Genomic DNA, 22,736 nt, shown 5'->3' with positions numbered 1-22,736 from the left:
CAATTACCCTAGGTATATACAATATATATGTCAAGGTTCTATATACAATTACTCAGCTAAATATTTTGTGTGGCAAAAAGCCATTGGATAAAACTTGTATCTGTTTTCTGTTTCTAATCCCTCTAAAAATATTTTTAATCACAGAATTGTGTAATTCCTCAGGCTGGGAAAGACCTTCAAGATCATCAAGTCCATCCACAACCAAACCATACTACCCGTTTTTAAGAAAACTTCTCTGGTAGCTAGAGCTGGGTTGTATATTCTAGTCATAAGTCTGGAGAACTGCTGTAGCTGAATAGAGTTCCTTCTTTATCAAAGCTGAGGCTACTAAAAAGAAGAAATCGTTAGTTAAGTGTTGTAGAAGAAAGCTAGACTTTTTTCTTTTTTTTTTTTAACAATACATTATATATATTGTACTTCAGATAAAAATCCAAGAGCTTTCTTTAATTTTTAGAGGACAATAGAGAGTTATGTGGATAAACGTGTTGGAAATACTTATGGACCTCCTGGAGGCAGGAAAATGACTGTTTTCATTGATGATATCAATATGCCAGTTGTCAATGAATGGGGAGATCAGGTATGTTTTTAAAAAGTACAGTCTATTCAAACTGATATTTTTTTCATATATAAGGAGATCAGGAGACTTCTCAAAATTTTAATTAAATTTAAGTCATTGGTAATGCTATTTAATAATTTAATCTGAGTATGGACTAAGCCTCTGTAGGTATTAGTGGTAACATTACAAGAAGAAATTAAATTATCCCATCATATGTTTTGGCTTGAATTTCTAATTTGTGTGTTACATAAACTTACAGATAACAAATGAAATTGTTCGTCAAATGATGGAAATGAAAGGAATGTACAACTTAGATAAACCTGGAGACTTCACTACTATTGTAGATGTACAAATAATAGCAGCAATGATACATCCAGGAGGAGGCCGTAATGATATTCCACAGCGTTTAAAAAGACAGTTTTGTATATTCAATTGTACATTGCCATCCAATGCATCCATAGACAAAATCTTCGGTACTTCTTTCTCTTTTTTTTTTTTTTTTTTTTTTTTTTTTTTTTTTTTAATAATTTCTTTAAAATGTGTAAAAGTAAGTTGTCTATTTTCATTTTCATATCATGCAAATAGAGAATACTTCCATTGAAACAACTGAAGATGTATTATAACAAAATTCTGCCATGGAACAGAAATTAATCCCTCTTAATACTTACCTTTCTGCTTTTAGACACAAAAAATAGTTGATAAGAAAATAATTTGTGATTTTCTGAAAGATTACGAACACTGCTGTTACTATGTAATACATATGCATTGTCTGAACAAACTTCTGTTCCTATAATTCTTTTAACTTTAACAGTACATTTGACTCCAATTGTTTCTACACCAGTTCAGAAAAGCCACGAATAAGAGAGACAACATTATTTCATCCATAATTTAAAAGCAGATTAATTTAAATTTTTTTTTAATATTGCTTACAAATTAAATTATTACATCCTGCACCCTGAGATTAATTATGTATTTCATTTTATCTTTTCAGGTATTATTGGATGTGGGTATTTTCATTCATGTAGAAACTTTAGTTCTGAAGTATCTGATATGGTGCAAAAATTGGTCCCAACAGGTAGAATATTGTGGCAGTGGACAAAGGTATGAATTACATAGAAAGTTTTATTAACATCAGTATGCCTATCTAAGTCTACAGGACGGTGCTCCTGCCCATAATAAGGGGGTTGGAGCTAAATGATCTTTAAGGTCCCTTCCACATCAAATCAGTCTATGATTTTATTTATCTCATCTGAGCTCATACCCCTTAAGAATAACTGTTGGAGAAAGGAAAGGAATCTGGAAAATATCAGATTTAAGTATATGTGACAAATGAATGATTGTATCATTTCATTCATTCTTATAGTTTTATTCATGTTATCCAAAGCTTTAATCACTATAACTTGAGAACAGAGTGTGAAATTCTTTATTATTTATCATTTTTAATTTCTAAAGCCCAAAGCAACATATGAGATAATCGCGCTATACTCTTATAAGAGTGCTAGATCCTGCTTCCAAAGAGATCAGATATTTTTAGATGGCTTCTTAGAAACAGTTTGCCCAGAGTAGTACATGAGAAAATCAGTGTTTTTGTTATTTTAGTAAGTACATAATTATTTATAAATGTATAATTTATTCTATTTCATTCTAAATATTACTGATTTTGAATATTTTTCAAAATATACTTTTCTTTAGACAAAGATGCTGCCTACACCATCTAAATTCCACTATATCTTCAATCTTCGAGACCTTTCTAGAATTTGGCAAGGAATGTTAACTATAAAGGCAGAAGAATGCACGAACACAACTATCCTTCTAGCACTTTTTAAACATGAATGCACTAGAGTAATTGCTGACAGGTATCATAACTGTATCATCTTATATTTAGTAGGTTTCATTTTCATTTTCCTTTCACTTCATTTTATGCTCATACCCCTACAGTTATTTAACAAGATAAAGGTAATTAGGCAAATATGAAAAATGTTGTCTTATTTTGCACAGTCTCTGTTGTATGGTGTAATCCCAACAGATGTCTTGTTCTCTGCTAATAGATTATCATCCAGTCTCTCTGTTGGAAAAAAAAAAAAAAAAAAAAAAGAGGATTGTACAGTATCTAACTTGACACTGTGGCCCACAGACAATAATATTAAATTGCTTTGATCTCTTCATTGGGAAAAGTAATCATCATAAGCCTATGATTGAAAAATAGTCATTCTCATCAAAAACTCCTTTAAATGATTCATGAAACAGATAGTTATCAGCACTATGTTTTAAAGATTCAGTAATATTTTTTTCTACAATGTCTCTATTTTCTGTGAAATTTCAGAGGTAAGGTAGCTGCATGTAAAAAGCAATGTATATCCACAACTACTGTTGATTTTATGTAACCCAATTATTTCATTTTCTGATGGCCTGAGGAACAGCCTTCACATTTTTTTATAAAATGCATGCTTTCTAATTAAAATATTGAAGTTAAACATTTACTCTTCGAAATACCTATCAACTATTTTATTACATTGAATTTACTTTATAAAATGAAAGCAAGACACAAAAGAGCATGCGATGCTGACTTTGCTTTAAATTAAACCCGAAGACCATGAAATGGCAAGTACTTAACAATTACCTCCCATGACTTTTTTCAGTGAATTTTTTCAGTGTTAAGTACAGTTGTAGAAGTCTAAAATTGAGTTTATTTTAAAATGTCAAGTATGTGCAGTCTGATGCAAATGATTCAGTGCTGTAGCAGGCAAATAACGTAATGATGGCACAGTGAGCCTTAATAACTGTTACTCCAGTAACCTTTCAAGGAAAGAGCAATGATATAAACCAATTGTCTTAAGCAAAAGAGACAGAGCTTCTTATAAGAGAGACGAGGTAAAATCATTATAATTATACTTTGGTATATGGACTTCAACATGTACTCAATTTGAAGCAGAAATAAAACAAGGAAGATAAGTAAAGCTTTGAAATCACACATACTTGAAACTGGTATAAGAAAGAACTGTCCTTACTTTTCTAGGTAAAATGCTAGGAACAGTTTCAGGCAGAACACAGACCGCAGTCAACCAGTTTTAATTACCATCTTTTCCCTTATCCTCTAGAATCCCACTTCTTCTTTCATGGAAACTCTGAATCATTTTCTAGATGCTTTCTTATTTTTGGAAGGAGGATGCATCCACAAACTGAAGTTATTGCTTTTATGATGAGCTCAAATATCCCAGAGGATCTCTAATTTGGAAACCCTGCGTACTTTCTCTCCTTATATACAAATACTGAGTTCAGAAAATGCATACGAGAAATCTAAAAGGAAATCTTATCCATCATTTATCAAGAATATAAAAATGAAATCAAGAGTTTTCAGCTGACTTTCACTATTCTTTGTTTCATTGCCGTTTCATTGACGGTACAGTAATAACATAAATTGTGCTATTCCACTGCTGGTCAAAAGAATGTAAGAAAATCTTAGCCATGGTAATTTTGGAACAATTCAAACTTTTCATCTGAGAAATTAAGTGGTTAGTCTTTACGTAGTTCTTGGTAAAATGCAGAGATTTGTTTTCCTCTGTTCTAATGATTGACTGTTGTACCTGTGGAACATGAACATATTTAATTTCTGTGAATATTGCCTTATCATTTTGGTAGCTATTGCCTACTACGTATTTTCCAGTGAAATGTTACAAAGTTTTGGTGTGTTTGTTTGTTTGTTTGTTTTTTAGTATTATCTGCTTTTCTCCTTGAGTTTTTTTTTTTTTAATTAGGCTTTTCTATTACTTTTAGATTTATTACTCCTGAGGATATAGCCTGGTTTGATAAAACTATTACAAAAGCAATAGAAGAATATGTGGGTACGGGTGTATCAGTTCCTCAAGCAGAGCCATATTTTGTTGATTTTCTGCGGGATGTACCTGAACCAACTGGTGATGAACCAGAAGACTTTGTGTTTGAAGCACCAAAAATTTATGAGGAGGTATTTCATTTTATACCAAAATATTCAGCACTGCAGTTTTCCTTTTAAGTATGTTATGTTGCCAAGTTCGCATCATACAGAAAGTTTTGTTGAATATCTGCAGCACATTTGTCTATACCTACCATATAAAGGTAGTTTATTCATTCCTACACTCATTGCTCCTTTTTTTTTTTTGCGTGTGAAGAATTCTACTTACACACAGGCACATGCACTGAAGTGATTTAAAAGGATAATTTCATTATGTGTGACTAAAACATGAACTCACGTTAGTGCATGAAAATGCCAGCAGGGTTTTAAATTCTGAAGGGATGTGCTAATGTTGTTTGCAAATGTTATTTGCTAATGTGGATTGCTAATGTTGTTACTAATTTTTTTTTAAAAAACTTATTTTTAATCTTTCAGATTCCAAGCTTTGAGTTTCTTTGTGAAAAATTGCAAATGTATCAAAGACAATACAATGATTACATTAGAGGATCATTTCTTGACTTGGTGTTTTTTAAGGATGCAATGACGCATATTATTAAGGTTTGGGATTTTTTACTTTTTAACTAGCTTAACTATATATATATACAGTGTTTTTTAATCTTTAAGGATTCAGAAGGCACTTCAAGGGGATATGTACCTGACGTGATGAAAACAATGTGAGGTAGAGTCTGATTGGATGAGAAACAAGAGGCGTAAATATGAGCTGCAGTAGAAAGTTGTAGGGTAGAGGAAGGTCTCAGATGGTAAAAATAATTGAACCCCTATTCAGAAAGCAAGGCATAAGGGAAGAATTGATTTGAAGTCAAAATTGAAGTTAGCTTTAAAAAAAAAAAAATAGCTTAGCATGTACTTTGTTGGAAGTCTCTGGTTTAAGAAGTTGTGTTGCTTCAGAAATGTGTGAACTTGGTGTTATGTTTGCCAAAGTAAATGTGGAAGCAACTTTGAAACCAAAACAGGAGAAGTTTTATTCTTCTCTAGTTAATCTCCAGAGAATTAAATAACTTCTTTATCTTTGAATTTGAGTAGGAGAAAAACATTTCATTTTTAGATTCTTTCAATGTAGTGTTAGGTAAATGTCAGAAAATGTTATAAGTTTCTGAATCTCAATTTCCATTGGCAAGTTTTAACCAGAATATCAGGGATATGCATGTGTGCAGTAGAGAGGCACTGTCATGATTATAGTGGCAATAGGTTTTTGTTACACTCATAATGATATTAAAATAGAAGTCTAAATGTGGATACACTCAGAGGGAACTGTATACAAAACTAAAAATTCTTTTAAGGAACAGATCAATAGAATTCAAAAGCTCGATGTAATCCATGAAGCAAACTATAGTATTCAAGAGTGATAGTTCCCTGCTGTATAACAAATCCAAGAAAGATGTGATGTATACAGTTCTCAGAAGAAGAAAGAAAGTTGCAAAAAAAATCCAAACAAACAAACAAACAAAAAACACAATAGAACAGTAAGTTTTGCATCTTAGAAAATTGTTACAGAAATAACTTAAGAAAAAGATAGAAAGTAGATAAAATAAATGGTCATGAACAAATTATTTTCTTCAGCAAAAACATCAAAGTATTTTAAACTCTTAAAATTAATGTAGTTTTCATTCCTCTAGACAGTTTTTTTTAATTTGTATTTTTAAGTACAGTACATTCAACATAGCTTATATAGTCTACATTTATGTATTTAAATCCTGTGTGTACCTCTAATTATAGCCATCCTATAGAATTATGTGAGAACTCTTTCATTTCAGGTCCACAAAATTCCTAAAGAATATAAAATTGTTCTTCTGAGAGGAAAAATTTTCTTCAAAACTCACAGTCCTCTTAATAATCTTTACATTGTATTCTACTAAATGAATTGTATTGTATAACAGATTTTTAGTTATTTGAATTCATGTTTTGTTTTTTTTCTGTGCACTTCTTTTTTCCTATATAGATTTCCCGGATAATTCGAACTGCATATGGAAATGCTTTACTTGTTGGAGTTGGCGGTTCTGGAAAACAAAGTCTTTCAAGGTTGGCTTCCTATATTGCTGGCTATAAAATATTTCAGATTACTTTAACCAGGTAAGAAATGCAAGAAATATATAGATGCAATTTATTCTATTTGTTCTCTTTGCATAGTCATAACTGTATGTTTTTAACAGCTTATCTTTTTCATTTTGTGACCAACCAAAAATGAAAATTAAAAAATATACATGTACATATATGGTTTATATGCAATATTGAACAAAGTTTTGAGTTCAAAAAGCTGTACCATGTGTTACCTATTCCTGAGCCAAAATATGCATATTTAGATACAAAAGGTGTTTGCACTATCATTTGTAAAACACTGTAATCTGGAAATAGCAGTGTTCTTTGTTTCCATCTAACAGATCATGTTTCTTATTCTTTATAGATCATATAACATAAGCAATCTGTCAGACGATTTAAAATTGTTGTATAGAACAGCTGGAGCAGAGGGACAAGGCATCACTTTTATTTTCACTGATAATGAAATAAAAGAGGAGGCATTTTTGGAATACATTAATAATCTTCTGTCTTCAGGAGAGGTAAGGAGATTCACTGTGACAATGTAGGTTGCTCCAAAAGTAGTGCCTGCATTTATTTCCATGGAAACTACAACAGATACAAAGAGCATAATGATTTTGATAGAGCAAATTCTTAGCTACAAAACACTGTTTCTCAACATAGTCACCACCATTAATTGTACATTTTTGCTAGCAGAGGTGACCCCCTGTTGCTGTCACCACAGGTGAAACGCACCACTCATAGCTTCACTGTGCCCATGTCCACTGTTTGGTCTCCATAAATGTTCAGCAAGTGTCAGTGAATGCCAGTGGGTGCAATTTTTTCTGCACAGAGGAATTCACTAACACATCATTGCTTCAAAAGCACTTCTGTGTCAGATGCCATTCTGTCAGACTGCCCCTCTGATGCCATCTGTCACACAGCAACAACGTGTAATGGAATATTGTTGAGTAGGTTCAAGCTCTACTGCTGTACCACCAGCACCTGCCACTGATATCATGAACCAACTCTCTCTCTATATATATCTATATATATATCTAGAGAGAGAGAGAGAAAGAGAGAGAGAAAGAGAGAGAGAGAGAGAGAGAGAGAGAGAGAGAGAGAGAGAGAAGAGAGAGAGAGAGAGAGAGAGAGAGTGTATGTGTGTGTGTGTGTATATATACACCTTTTCATGCAGCTTTTGTAAATAGTAATCATCATTACTATTACTTTTCTTTCCATTTTTTGTCTTGGGTTTTGTTTTAATCTATGAATTCTTCCTTTTTTTCACCCCAAATCTCTTCCCCATCCCACGGGGAAGGCAGGAAGTGAGCAAACAGCTGTTTGTTGCTGAGCTGTCTGCTGGATTAAACTGTAGTACTTTTTGAGTTAGAATTTCTCATTGTTAATGGAGTTGAATGAAATCTAATTAACAGACAGATTTGGTTTTTAGTACATCTAAACTGCGAATGTGCACAGAGAAGACGAGAGAAAAACTAAATCAGTGCTATTTCTTTTATTATCACTTTTAATTTTATATGAAGATTTCTAATTTATTTGCTCGCGATGAGTTGGATGAAATCACCCAAGGATTAGTACCACTGATGAAAAAAGAGATGCCTCGGTGTCCTCCTACCTTTGATAACCTGTATGAGTATTTTTTAACTCGGGCAAAGAAGAACTTGCACGTTGTCCTCTGCTTTTCTCCTGTAAGTATTTTCTTTACATCTGTCTTCTTTATTTCCATTAGCAAAATATCCTGGAAGTTATGACAGGATTATTCAAGGTTTATATTTTTAGGGAGATTTAAAGACACATGATAAGATTTGTGAAGTCTGGATTATAATTGCTGATACATTAGAAATAATAGTGCAGTTGTCAGAACTTAAAAGTAAATACGTGAAAATTCAGTCATTTTTTACATGTTAAATTGATTTTCATTTTTCCCTCCTGACATATTCTTTTCTATTACAGATCAGAGTATGCAACTTTATGAAATTTTTACTTGTTACTCATTTTCATGGAAATGAAAATATGTTAATTGAAATTTTGAAATATTAAGACATATTCATATTTGTAATCATCTTTTTCAAATTTTGTATAATACTGAATGTTGCAAATGTGACAAAATATCTAAAAGAAATAACGATGTGCAAAATTAGTATGAAAAAATATAGTCTATTTAGTTGTTCATATGCATCAAGCATTTTGATTAACCTAATTTAGATATTGTATCATAAACTGACAATGTTATTCTCCGTAGGTTGGTGAGAAGTTCCGTGCACGTTCTTTGAAATTTCCTGGTCTCATCTCAGGGTGCACCATGGACTGGTTCAGTCGATGGCCTAAAGAGGCTCTTGTAGCTGTAGCCAGTTATTTTCTTTCAGAATTTAATATGGTCTGCTCTGCATCAGTTAAAACACAAATAGTAGAAACCATGGCTCTCTTTCATGATATAGTTTCAGAAAGCTGTGAGAATTATTTCCAAAGGTAATGTTTTAAACAAATGTGAAAATCAATCTCAAATGTATTGCTATTTATATTGTTTTGTAACTCATTGTATTGTAAGATTCAGTAACTGTATTTTAAGGCCAATGTTAAAATGATTCTTCTCAATCAATATATGAAAAGGCCATGAAAAGTACTATTATGTTGGAAATTCATTATCTTCATTCCTACTATTAATCAGTCTTTAATGTTATTTATGTGGATAAAAACAATATAATTGGAAATAGGACTTTATATTATGAAGAAACTTGACTGAATTGAATGCTTGTTTTATGTAACATTCCATTTCATTGCAAGTAATCAAATTGCTGTATATATCAAAAATATATATGTGAAATTCATGCTGCCAACGTACCTTATTTTAGGTATCGAAGAAGAGCTCACGTAACACCTAAATCTTATCTCTCTTTCATCAATGGCTACAAAGATGTTTATGCCGAAAAGTTAGCAAGTATTAATGAACAAGCTGAACGTATGCAAATTGGTAAGATAAATGAAGGTATATTTCCATGTTTTGTCTCAAATGATCTGTCTTTTTAATATTATGCAACTTAATCAATGATTACTTAGAATCATTTCTGTTAATCACAGTCCTGAACTAGTAGCTGGTGAGAACCACTTCTGAGCCCTTCACGTATCACAGACCAAAATAACTCCTTTAAAAGAATGCCTTAAAGAAGTTGTCGATTTAATCATCCATCACAACATTATATTAAACTTTAGTACTTCCACTTTACTATTTTTAATAGAAAATAGGACATGAAATGGCCTGAGAGAGCACCTTATTTCCTCTAGTAGAGAGGCTGTTATTAATTTATTTCTGGACTTAATGGAATCATTTATCTTGGAAGGGACCCTCAAAGATCATCTAGTCCAGATCTCAACTTGTCTATGAAATCCTTTCTCTACAATCTGATTGCTTCGTGGTTGATTTATTTAAGATTTCTGCTGTGCAATGAGCAGCTGTTATGTGTGGTCATTTTCTAAATACGGATCTGAAATACAGGGAAGTGTGACTTACATGTTCTTCTAATTTTTAATATCTGTTTGAAGTGATCTAATTTTCCACTTATAATAGTACTTACTGGGTTCATAGTACAGTTTCGGTTTTCTGTTTGCATTTAGACATATTTTTGTAATTCTACAATGCAAACAGTTTAGACAACTTGATAGAAAAAAGGTACTCTATTTTAATTTAGCAGAACAGAGAAAGCATATACATAGTAAGATATTTCTAACAAACAAATATAGCTTTTGATGAGAATGAAGAATAGAGTAAGCATGTGTGGGTATTTTATTCACAAACTGCTGAATCAGAATGGTCCATAAACAAGTAAGTGATCCACTACATTTTGACATGATTCAGATTTCCCTGCAAAGATCAGTTTTAGAAATCATTGGACGCATTATGATGAATCCTGCTAATGGGATTTAAATCTGGGAGCCCGGATGATTTGATTTGTTTTTTTTTTTTGTTGTTGTTAATTTGTGTGTATATGTACACATATGTAAAAATTCCTTATGTAGTCTTCAAAACAAAAGGATCTTGTTCAGCTGACCACCTTTGTCTTCTGTGCAGCATCTCATATTATTGATGCCCAGAAAATCATATCTATCAGTATCTATCACTCATACCAGTTAGAAAAAAATCTGAATATTTTCATTTGCATATAAAAGGCTTATTACAAAATCACAAAAACACTTTGTCATCCATGACTCCAAACATGTTCCAGTTTATGGCATCCTACAGAATGATCTCAAAAACTTTATCACTATCTCTTTATCTACTTTACCTACTATCTCACATGTCCATATCCTTAGTCTCACATTGCTTAATATTAAAAAATTTAGAAGACATCTTTTTTCTGTATGTTATATGTGTTTAGGACAATTAAAAATACTTGTAAAGCAGCAAAATTGTGACAAAATTATATGATCAGTACTGCTTTCCAGAAAATGCCCTGGTTTGATCACAGCGAATGTGTACTGTCAATACAAGTAACACATTTTGAAAGATATAAGAAATCTCTTCTGCTTCATCACTTTGGGTGGACAGCCCTTTAACACAGATAAGGAAAAACAGAGATAGCTGATCATGGAATACATGAAACTTCTTCCTGGAAGTTAGAAGGCGATTATGGATCTGAATACTTATGTCATTTTCCAATAAAATGTTAGAAATGCATCTAACTGCATCATGTGTTGTTTTGGTTTTTTTTTGACACAATATATTCTTAATATACCACTTTTAAATATTGTATACAGCTGTAATAAAGCAAACATAAAATTTTTGATTTTTTTGAAGACTTAACGATATTTGCAATCATTTTGTACATTTTGAAATTGTTTGTATCCATGAAAAATGAATATAAAGCACAATCATGCTAGTATGATCACTTACATCCACTTTCTATCCCTTACACACAAATCTAAAGGAGAGCAAAAAGGCATTTGGATCCAGAGCTGGACTGCATTTTGTAATTAGAAAAACTAATAGCTCTCATTTTTCTTATTTTTGTCTTTTACTTAATAGGTCTGTCTAAGCTGATGGAAGCCAGTGAATCTGTTGCTAAGCTCTCTAAGGAACTGGCTGTTAAGGAAAAGGAACTTGCTGTGGCATCTGTAAAGGCAGATGAAGTAAGTACTCCAGTGTTAAATAGCAAAAGGCAGTGGATAACATCACGTTGTACACTGGAGTAAAAGCACGTGTCTAAAAAGATTTCACGACTGTATCCACATCATGTTGATAAAGCACATACTTCTGAATGCGAGGCACTTTAAGACTGCAGCGAAGGTTGGGATTATGCTGTCTGGGTGGAAGATCATGAACATATTCCAATATTGAGTGCCTTTCTTGTTTTCCTCCCATTTCTTTCCACTCCTATAAGCATCAGATATCATTTTCTTTGTTTGTTTCATGAGCTTTTGTGTGTGTGTGTTTGAAGTTTATTGACTTATAAAGTTGTTATTAAATTGTAATTAAATGATAGAATTGTTATAAGAGCACTTATTTGTGGATAAGAAGTTAACAGATGGTAAGAGCACTTTAGTATTTCAGAATTGATTTTAAAAATTCATCCACTTTTAGTTTAGTTTCATATTTTATTTTCATATTAGCAAAAATATTTATGCGTTCATGAGATTGGTGGTCTAATGTAAACTGACTATTACTATAGGCATTCTGTTTTCTGAAAGATTCCATCATACTCTGACAGTGAATGTGTAGTATGCATTTGGGAGCAAACCTTTGGCCAGCAATGGCTAAAGGACTCCTTGTATTCTTCAGGACCTTTACTCATGTAAGAGAAAATAATGACAGAATTGAATGAATTGACACAGCTTAGATTTCAGGAGTATGATAGATATGCTGGTAGGGCTCACTTTTTTAACATTTGTTTTTGATCTGCATTTTGAAAGAACTGTCTTAGAATAATTGTTCACATACCCTCTGGATTGTCAGCTGTTTCAACAGGATACTGCTTAGGAGACTGAAGAAGATTTGCAGACCAACAATAAAAGAACAGATAAATGTGATATTATTTATATTATCTAACTTTCTTTCCACTTAATACTGAGCCCTCTAGGATTCAGAATTGGATAGACAAAACAAAACAAAACAAAAGTCATTTGTTTTTATCTATCATTTCTTGTTATAGGTATTTAAGAGAACACACTTTGTTTTTGTAAATGCACTCAGAGTGCAGGTCTTGACCCTACAGCTGATCCTGATAAAAACCTATTCTGACATCAACTGTGTGTTGTGCATAAAATAGAACTAAATTCATGTGCACTGAGGAAACAAATGCACAAGTGGATAACTGAATTACACATGTTCACAATTAGTGAGAGGAGGCTCACTATTCATAAGCTGGTTTGCCATCCTCTACTAGTTCAATTAGCTGTATTATTTTTATCTTTACCGACAGAATTATGGTGAAAAAATGCAAGAACTGTTTGCATTGAAAAAGTAGTTTCAAAGAAGATGAAAATCCATCATAGGATAAAACACCATAGCTTTAAAAGACACTGAAGAGCCTTCTATCTATTATTAAAGTAATTAGACTATCCAACTCCTGCTGGGAAACTTCTCCAGTATTTCTCTGTGGGGATTCTGTAAATGATAGATTTGATTCCCTATATAGGTAGGGTCAGCTTCATATATCTATCTGTAACAGGCCCTTATCTGTTTTCTCTCGTGTCAGATTGCTTAATTACTTGTTCCACCACTTTGATGTCAACTTTTTATGTGTTTACTATCAATCCCAGGTACTAGCAGAAGTCAAAGTAAGTGCTGAAGCTGCATCTAAAGTAAAAAACGAAGTCCAAGCTGTGAAGGATAAAGCACAAAAAATTGTGGATGAAATTGATTTAGAAAAAATGAAAGCAGAAAGTAAACTGGAGGCAGCAAAACCAGCCTTAGAAGAAGCAGAAGCTGCACTGAATGTGAATAATTTTCTTACATTTTTATTAGTTTAAACATCTTTAGACATCTTTAGTCAACTTCTTAACTTTTTTTTTTTTTTTTTCTTTTTAAGTAGTTCGTTTGTTGGTTTTGACTGCTGACACTAACTTATCACTATTATCATGGTGGTCATATCTCTGATAAGTATTTATGGAACTCACAATATGCTTCTAAAAACACTGAGAATATTTTGTAGTATTTGCTATTATTTGGTCATTAGGAAGATGCAGACATAAATCTTTCCAAAAGTTACAGTTTCGTTTTGTTTTTTTTCATACCTTGTTCCTCTTTAAGAGGAGTGAAAGGCTGTTATAGTTCACCAAAAAACCATCATGTCTAAGGGACTTGGGAGTCTTGCACTGTCCTGTGAATTCTGTGTTGAGTCTGTAACTACATTTTCCAGATAGATAGTGACATGCTTATATTTTTCAGACATAAATTACCTTGTTAGTTTTGAAGTTTGGAGTCATTTAAAATTATCATATAAATCATTATTAAGCTAAGCGTAGTGTCAGTGATGCTACTAGGAAATGAAGTTTAAAAAATCTCATACCTATAATAAATTAGAAAGCAACAAAACGTCAAATTTATCTCAGAATAAATTGTGTCACTTAATCCTTAAAAATCCAAAATACTGTCATTCCAAGTAAACTGTTTTTAATTAAATCCTCTGCAATTTTACAGTATACTTTTTTCAGTCACTTCGATTATCAAATTAAGCTAATGCTGCTATTCTATCTATTTAAATTTAAGATTTGAGTGCTGTCTTTAGAATTGAGAAAATGTTTCTGTCTGATATTTATTATTAATGTCATGAAACTATGAAGTTTAATAAAGTAAACCCAATGAGTTATTTTTTGTGTGTGTGTTCTCTATACAGATTGCCTCAGAGTAAAGTATGTCAAACAAACATTAAGATTAAGATATTGAATAGGAAAATAGAATGATGGTAACGAGACAGCAGTGTGTTAATTTTTTTTTTTTTTTTTAAATAGACAATCAAACCAGTGGATATCGCTACTGTTAGAAAGCTGGCAAAACCTCCTCATCTAATTATGAGGATCATGGACTGTTGTCTGATACTATTCCAAAAGCAATTAGATCCAGTTACCATGGATCCAGAAAAGCCTTGCTGCAAACCATCATGGGGAGAATCATTAAAAGTAAGTCGAGTTTTTTAAAAATGTTAGAAAAAGTTAGAAATAGCAACTTGAATAACAGAGAATTTATAATGCTGTTTGCTCAAAGTAGTTTGTGAAAATGTAAACATGGTTTTGAGATTCATATAGTAGCCTTTGTATAAAGCTACTACAGGTTATAGGTGAATTACTCAGGGAATTTTGCTGGTTCAGTTCCATGTGACATACCTGAAAAAGAATTCTCGATGGAAGGAAATAAATCTGCCAATGTTCACTTAAAATATGATTGTCTCCTGTTCTATGTATGTTGCTATACATAAAGTATGAGAATTGTTAAACATCGCTCATTCTCTTTGCTGGTTTACACTTAGACAGTTTTTTTGCTTTTTTTTTGCTTTTTTTTTTTTTTTTTTTCTCGAGGCTACAAGATTGTTTGAAAAACTATATAATTAAGAGATAATACGTTTTCTCCTATGCTGTATTTCAGTATTCCTGGCCCAAGTCCTTAGGAAAATCTTTGGAATTCTCTCAGAATGCTCTTTTTTTTCCATGTCTTCTGCAATTCTTTAAATTTTATATTTTTTTAAACATACTCACTAGTGAACAGTCTTTTAGACATAGAGTATGTAGTAAAGAGTTGACAAATATCCCGTGTTGCTTTTTTTTTTTTTTACTATAGCTTATGAGCGGCCCGTTCTTGCAGAGTTTACAGCAATTTCCTAAGGATACAATCAATGAAGAGACAGTGGAATTACTCCAGCCTTACTTTAACATGGAGGACTATACAATGGAGAGTGGTAAAAAAGTGTGTGGCAATGTGGCAGGTCTCCTCTCTTGGACACAAGCCATGGCAGTGTTTTATGGTGTTAACAGAGATGTCTTACCTCTTAAGGTAATTCACCACCTCATTATTTTGCTTTCTGTGTAAATTAACTTCATTTACTTTAATGGTAGTAGGATTTAATATACATATATACGTACATATCTATGTACGTATGTATAAATAGATTCAGACTTAATTACCTGTAGAATGTAGTGGCTAAGGATAATAAATACAGAAAGAAACAGCTGATAGCTTGCCTAAATGTTGCCATTTTAAAGAGATTTGGGACTTATGTCATCAGTAAAGGAGTTAAGTTGCAGTAGTTAGAACCAAACAGTAAAATATTTTAGGAGTCATTTTTACTTTAGTATGTATTTTCTTTCTCATGTTCATAAACATTTGAACAGAAACTTTTTATCAGATGTAAGGACCTTGAGTTAAACACGAGAGTAGTATCTAAATTATATATATGACACAGGAAATAGTATTTGTATAAATATTAATATAAAATTATTTCAGTATATTATTGACTGCTGATTTCCAGTTGAGCAGGCTGAAAATAATTCATCAAAGTACATTCAAATTTCATACTATTGTTTTAATATTCCTTCTCTTTGCAGGCTAACTTGGCAAAACAGGAAGGCCGTCTGAAAGTAGCTAATGCAGAATTAGCAAATGCTCAAGAGCAATTGGATGAAAAGCAAGCTGAACTGGATAAAGTACAGGCAAAGTTTGATGCAGCAATGAAGGAGAAAATGGTGAGATACAAGTATTTCCATTATGAAATTGCTTACTTGAAAACTTACACAAGAAGAAATTGACACAGACATCCATTTAGGGCCTACTATCTTGAATTACATGGATGAGGTTCATGTATTAAAAAAAAAAAAAAGATTTAAATTCATGCTCTCTTGTATTTCCTTCTTCCTGTAAATAGGAACATACTAGACAACTGTTGCACATGCAGCTCTCCAGAATGACTTCTAAATATTTGACTTAACCATAATAAGAGTATGAGTGTGTGTGTGTGTATATATACACAATAACTACTTAAGATTATTCCATTTTATTATTAAATGAAACAGTATTCTTTCATTTTTAGGACTTAATGAATGATGCAGAAACATGCAGAAGAAAGATGCAAGCAGCCTCTGCACTTATACAAGGACTGAGTGGAGAGAAAACTAGGTGGACTGAGAAAAGAAAAGAATTTAAATCTCAGATTAACAGGTATCAATTTATCAGAAAAAAACAGCAACGAATTACCTGTAAAAAATGTAGAGTTAGCAAACAATTTAAGAACTTCATTAGTTATGCTTCATTTTCCTCCTAAAAAAATCTTAATATGATTACACAATCAAGTGAACTGTCCTGAAATTTGCATTTTCCTCTTATGATTAATTTTCAGTAACTGAGTACTTGTATTTTTAAACTTAGAATAATGCCTCATGTTTTTGAATGCATTTCAGAAGAGGTTATGTGCTTGTATTACAGCTGCCTCTGCCCTGATACTGTTCCCTGTGCCACTATTACTGGGAAAGGCAGAAAGTAGGGATAATCTAAGGTTGACTCTGAGAAGGAATAAGGAAGAAAAATAAATTTCCCTATTTGATATTAAGTTATGGCATATTTGAATGAAAGAGGGAGTTACAGAAACCAAACGTTAGCCCTTCTCCTATATTCCATGCGTTGAAAAACATGTAGCATACTAGGCCTTGTTTTAAGGAACTAGAAAACTTGGAGTCCATACCATGTACCACTCCAAATGACAAAATGTTGAGCGACCTATGAGCCAAAGTTACTAGCTGTCTAGAAGACAGGAAACCTGTCAGATTGGCTGCTAAAGGTAAACAGATTGAAAGTTTGGATTAATTTTCTGTGAAACGCTTCTGTTTCTGTGATTTTGTGTGAATGAGAAAATCGGACATTTTTTATGAGGATCTGTTCGAACCAAGAGAATTAAGTATTATTTTTTTATAAATAATATATTGCAGGCATATTTTTAAGACATAAATTAATTTCTTGCTTCATTTATGAAAAAAAGGAATTGTTCTGGCCTCTTTTTCTTTGCAGGGGTAAATATAACGTTTTGGCACAATTCTGCTCTTAAGTTTTGTGATGAAGATTTTATCAGAACACAAATAAACCATCTGTTGTTCTCAAAGACCACTAATTCTTTACTTAAATAAGCATGTGGAACAGAAATCTTCTTATTAGTATGTTTCAAAAGCTGTTTATGTGTTTATATTATAAAGAAAATGAAATTGTGCATCACTTTTTTTTTTTTTTTTTTTTCCTAGACTTGTGGGAGATGTACTGCTTTGCACAGGTTTCCTTTCATACTGTGGACCTTTTAATCAAAATTTCAGGAATCTTTTACTTAAAGATTTATGGGAAACAGAGATGAGAGCCCATAAAATCCCTTTTTCTGAAAGCTTGAACTTAATTTCTATGCTGGTAGATCCACCAACTGTAAGTTCTTGGTGATCAGTAGACTTCATTTTAACCTCAATGAGCATGTTCTTTTGGTGCTAGCCATCATTATGCTTAGCTGGAACAGGATAATAATTCCCTGATATTGCCATGCAGTGTAGTTTTGTTGTTTTCCAACAAATTTTTGTGGCAATTTCCACTACAGACCTAAGTAATGAGGAGTGTTTAGATACAAGCAGATAAACAAGTTATATATTACGCAATTAGATAGTTGCCAGTAAGATAGTGCACTTTCAAGTATACTGGTTTGAAAATCTGTCACCAGATTTACAAAATTCATATCTAAACTAAAACAATGTTGCTTGTTGGTAGTTTTTAGTTCTCTTAGTGTTTTCTGGGTCTAGTTAGAAAAATAAATTTTAAATTAAAGTGAATGTTTAACAAAGAATGTATGAAATATTTTCATTGAAATCAAACAGTAAACAATGTCTCTAAGTACTCTTCAGCAAATACTATACCCAAAAAATCTCTTTCTCTAGTTTTCCCTAAATTGATCCCAATGCTTAACTTCGCTGCCAGATTGACTTATCATTTTTTCTAGACTTTCAAGACGTATTTTTATCATTGAGAATAACCTTATCTGGAGAACAATAGTTTAAGTGAGATTTTATTCCAAACTAATTTTTTTATCTTTATTTATTTATTTATTTTTAAATATTCTGTAGATTAGTGAGTGGAATCTTCAAGGACTACCTGGAGATGACCTCTCAATTCAGAATGGTATAATTGTCACTAAGGCAACTAGATATCCCCTTTTGATAGATCCACAAACTCAAGGGAAAACATGGATTAAAAAGAAAGAACAGGATAATGAATTACAGGTGAGCAATGTTATGAAAATGTAATGCTCTTTCTTTAAACATTACTGACTACATCTGGGCTTCCCTGATCTGTGTCCAGTAATGAAGGATCACTTTGCTCAACCCACCAGTTAGACTTTTCCTAATGCAGATCAGAATGCTGTTGGCCTTTGCTGCAAAAGGAGTTTACTTGTTCATACCCATCTTATCCATCAGGACTTCTGGGTCTTTTTACACAAAGCCGTTGCCCTATTTCATAGCCATAGTGAAAATCTTGAAATTAATATGAGAGCTTTCTGAAAACTAAAATCTAGAAAGCAATACAGAAGTAGTGTGTTTTTTAAATTAGTTTTTTCTTTTTTTATGATTTCATATGTTATAAATCCATTTTTGTGCTACTTCAAACATCTGAGTTGGTAATATTCTACAAGTGAATAGGAGTTGCTCAACACTAAAAAGAAAAAATTATTAAATATTTTCTAAGGATATTGAATAGAAAATAAAATGTTAAGCATCTCTGATTTCAAAAATACACGTAGCATTTTAATCTCTGAGTAAGCTGTGCCAATTGTACTTCTGCTTTGATAGTGAAGTTTTGAAGATTCTATTAGATCCAATCTTTCACTTCACATTTTTATGGTACTTTGATTTGTGCACACGAGAAGTATTTCTTTTTGCATAAATTGCTGCAAAGCCAACATTTGTTACTGCCTTTAAAATTCAGGTAACAAAGACAGTTAAGACAGTTAAGAAAGTTAAAACAGTTTTTCTAATGAGATCTATGTTTTTCATGTACATCTTAGAATAAATGCTTTTGTCCTTATATCAGTTTATAATTTACTTTTTAAGGTAACAACATTGAATCACAAATATTTCCGTACACATCTAGAAGATAGTCTTTCACTGGGACGATCACTTGTGATTGAAGATATAGGTGAAGAGTTGGATCCAGTTCTTGATAACATACTAGAAAAGAATTTCATTAAATCTGGAACTTCTTTTAAGGTTAGAGGTGGTATAAGTTAATTTTGTGATGAATTATATTTTTTCTGTGCATTGCAAATCTCTGCTGAATCAGGTAGACTTTGTATTCAGGAGGGTAATGTTGAAGAATCAAACTAAACTAATAAAACAAGACAGAGCCTCGGCTGAGTAATCAACTAATGAATCTAGAATTTAACTACTGCAGTTAATTCTGAAGTTTCCAAGGTAGAACCAGTTAGATTTATCCTATTGAATGCTTACAATACTTTCTATTCATTTTCAAGCAATTTCATTTTATACCATGTAATAGAATTATGTAGGTTTGAAAAGCTGTCTCAGTTCTGAGTGTGGAGTATTGGTGGTAGTGAAAACAGACAACAGAATATTTTATCAGGAAAAGAAATATTTTCTAAAGAAACAAACCCCACATTTGAAGCTTATTAATAGTATTAAATATACTCCCAACTTGAAGAACCATGCAGATTTTTGACCTTTATTTAGATAAATAAATCACTGTCAAATTCTAAAAGCATTCTCCTTCCACATATTCTGAAATAAAATGACTGTATGTACTATATATATGTTATGCTATATATTTTTTTCCAAACTATCTTCTTTAACTGTATGAGATGTTACAGATTGTAGAAAAAATTGCAGATGATAATTGATAAAATTATTCATTTTACCAATATGATTCTGACTTATTTCACAGGTGAAAGTTGGTGATAAGGAAGTTGAAGTAATGAGTTCCTTTAGACTATACATTACTACAAAGCTACCCAATCCTGCTTTCACACCTGAAATTAATGCAAAAACATCAATTATTGATTTTACTGTTACAATGAAAGGACTTGAGAATCAGTTACTGAGAAGAGTAATTCTTACTGAAAAACAGGTAACTTGAAGGTGCACATAAACCATAGTGATGCTTAATTTTTGTTTAACAGTGTTAGTATATAGGAAAAAGAGGTGTTTAAGTGAAAATAAATGAAAAAAATCAAAAATTTGTTGAGATTCAATATAGAAAATTTTTAATGAAAAAAAAAAAAAAAACACAGGTGATTTTCTTCAAATGGTTGTCGGTATGACCTAAAATAAAAGTTACAATAACATATTCCATACAGCAGAAGAAATAAAATGCGCATTCCATGAACTTGAAAAATCAGTACTTAGATTTTGAATAGGGCTCACCTCTACAGTCCATCAAGTGTCATGCCTTTTTCTTTTTTTCTTGTTTGTTTGTTTGTTTGTTTTTTAATAATAGGAACTTGAGGCAGAACGAATTAAACTCATGGAAGATGTAACTTTTAATAAAAGAAAGATGAAAGAACTGGAAGACAATCTTCTATACAAACTGAGTGCAACCAGAGGTTCTGTATCAAACTGTAAAATAAGTAGGAATTTTATAAGGCTAATTAAGCTGCTGAACATTAGAACTTTACCATACAGAAACCAATTTGTCCAACCAAAATGTAATGAATAAAACTACAGAGATTTGAAGTATGTGAAACTTGGTATGATAGCGTGCCGATATATATCCGTTCCAGATACTAAGTGTGTTTAAGCACCTAAACAGGTTTTGCAAAATAAACCAATTTCTTCAGATGAGATACTGAATCTGATTATAGCAAAACCTTAAGCCATTGAAAATGCTGAGTTAAATAGGCTAGATAAAATGTTACTGATGCAAAATCTTTTGTATCATATTAGGAGCCTGCACGTGATTATTTTGTTTTATCGTCGGTAGAAAAAAAGTTGGTAACTTCAACTGGATGGAATTCATTCATTTAAATGGAAATGCTTTTGAATGCTATTATGTGACTGTCACTTTTAAGATTCTAAGTCTTTTTGAGTGAACAATCAACAAATTTTAAAAATAGTTAAGTAACATTGCATGAATACTGTATTTTATGTGCCATAGAGAGTTGATATCTCTAGTACATGCTGCGAAGCTCTCTGTACAGATACATTCAAATTGATACAAATTGAATGCATTTTTTTAGTGCCCTGAATTTAAAAATATTTTTTAATATTACCTATCCTGTTTTGTCTGTGTTTTAAAATGTTTTCTGCAATTCAGAAAATCATTTCTATTTGGTGTGAATAATTCGTTTTGATTTTGACAATTATGAAGTTTTTTAAAAAGTGATAAAACTGCCCTAAATATCTGATATTTCACTTTTTAGGCTCACTAGTAGATGATGAATCCCTAATTGGAGTTCTGCAAATAACTAAACAAACAGCTGCCGAAGTAAATAAAAAGTTGTCTGTGGCAGCAGAAACTGAAGTGAAGATTAACTCTGCTCAGGAGGATTATCGACCTGCTGCTACACGTGGGAGCATTCTTTATTTTCTTATTACAGAAATGAGCATGGTCAATAATATGTATCAGACTTCACTGGCTCAGTTCTTGAAGTTATTTGATCAATCCATGGCCAGGTGGGAAAACAGATCTTTCTACCATTCCGTGTGTGTCTTTCCCATGTGTTTGTTCTTATTAAAATGCTTTTCTTGTTCTTTTTTTTTCATGATTCAGATCTGAGAAGTCTCCTGTATCCCATAAAAGAATTTCAAATATTATTGAGTACCTTACCTATGAAATTTACACATATTCTGCTAGAGGCTTATATGAAAACCACAAGTTCCTTTTTACCCTTCTCCTGACATTGAAAATCGATCTTGAGAGAGGACATGTGAAAAACACAGAGTTCCATGCATTCATTAGAGGTGAGTTTAAAAAATTATGTGTTATGTAGAGGTAATTTCAATCCTTAAAACTCTTATACCATTTCGAATTATGACTTTTTGTTGTTGTTGCATGTTTTCTGCCAATAGTTCTGTGGGATCAGACACTGTCTCCATGAATTTATGACTGCTGAAAAACTTGACCATAATTGCTTATGCAGGGATCTGTAAAAAAAACCTGCTTGAATCTTACAATGTTCAAATGAATTTTGCAAATGTCTACTTTCAAAGTAGTGAACATATATATTCAGTATCTGCCCT

General features: G+C 32.0%; 1 protein-coding gene across 1 annotated transcript in view; it reads left to right on the top strand.

The window, feature by feature from the left end:
- DNAH8 (dynein axonemal heavy chain 8) overlaps positions 1 to 22,736 on the top strand; it is a 121,212-nt gene that overhangs the window by 75,195 nt on the left and 23,281 nt on the right. Inside the window, exons 56-79 of the mRNA XM_010706919.3 lie at positions 455 to 577; positions 816 to 1,029; positions 1,548 to 1,657; positions 2,249 to 2,412; positions 4,331 to 4,520; positions 4,923 to 5,045; positions 6,448 to 6,578; positions 6,910 to 7,063; positions 8,066 to 8,230; positions 8,785 to 9,011; positions 9,395 to 9,513; positions 11,563 to 11,666; positions 13,296 to 13,472; positions 14,487 to 14,654; positions 15,310 to 15,522; positions 16,074 to 16,211; positions 16,556 to 16,683; positions 17,754 to 17,925; positions 18,612 to 18,767; positions 19,596 to 19,751; positions 20,443 to 20,625; positions 20,995 to 21,100; positions 21,917 to 22,169; positions 22,267 to 22,457. Of these exons, the coding sequence (XP_010705221.2) occupies positions 455 to 577; positions 816 to 1,029; positions 1,548 to 1,657; positions 2,249 to 2,412; positions 4,331 to 4,520; positions 4,923 to 5,045; positions 6,448 to 6,578; positions 6,910 to 7,063; positions 8,066 to 8,230; positions 8,785 to 9,011; positions 9,395 to 9,513; positions 11,563 to 11,666; positions 13,296 to 13,472; positions 14,487 to 14,654; positions 15,310 to 15,522; positions 16,074 to 16,211; positions 16,556 to 16,683; positions 17,754 to 17,925; positions 18,612 to 18,767; positions 19,596 to 19,751; positions 20,443 to 20,625; positions 20,995 to 21,100; positions 21,917 to 22,169; positions 22,267 to 22,457 (3,865 nt within the window). The remainder of the gene's footprint in view (positions 1 to 454; positions 578 to 815; positions 1,030 to 1,547; positions 1,658 to 2,248; positions 2,413 to 4,330; positions 4,521 to 4,922; positions 5,046 to 6,447; positions 6,579 to 6,909; positions 7,064 to 8,065; positions 8,231 to 8,784; positions 9,012 to 9,394; positions 9,514 to 11,562; positions 11,667 to 13,295; positions 13,473 to 14,486; positions 14,655 to 15,309; positions 15,523 to 16,073; positions 16,212 to 16,555; positions 16,684 to 17,753; positions 17,926 to 18,611; positions 18,768 to 19,595; positions 19,752 to 20,442; positions 20,626 to 20,994; positions 21,101 to 21,916; positions 22,170 to 22,266; positions 22,458 to 22,736) is intronic.

Source organism: Meleagris gallopavo, chromosome 2 (genome assembly GCF_905368555.1).
Source record: "Meleagris gallopavo chromosome 2, MGAL_WU_HG_1.1, whole genome shotgun sequence".
Taxonomy (NCBI): Eukaryota; Metazoa; Chordata; class Aves; order Galliformes; family Phasianidae; genus Meleagris; species Meleagris gallopavo.
Note: the sequence above shows the minus strand (reverse complement) of the source record. Positions and strands in the feature narration are given on the sequence as shown.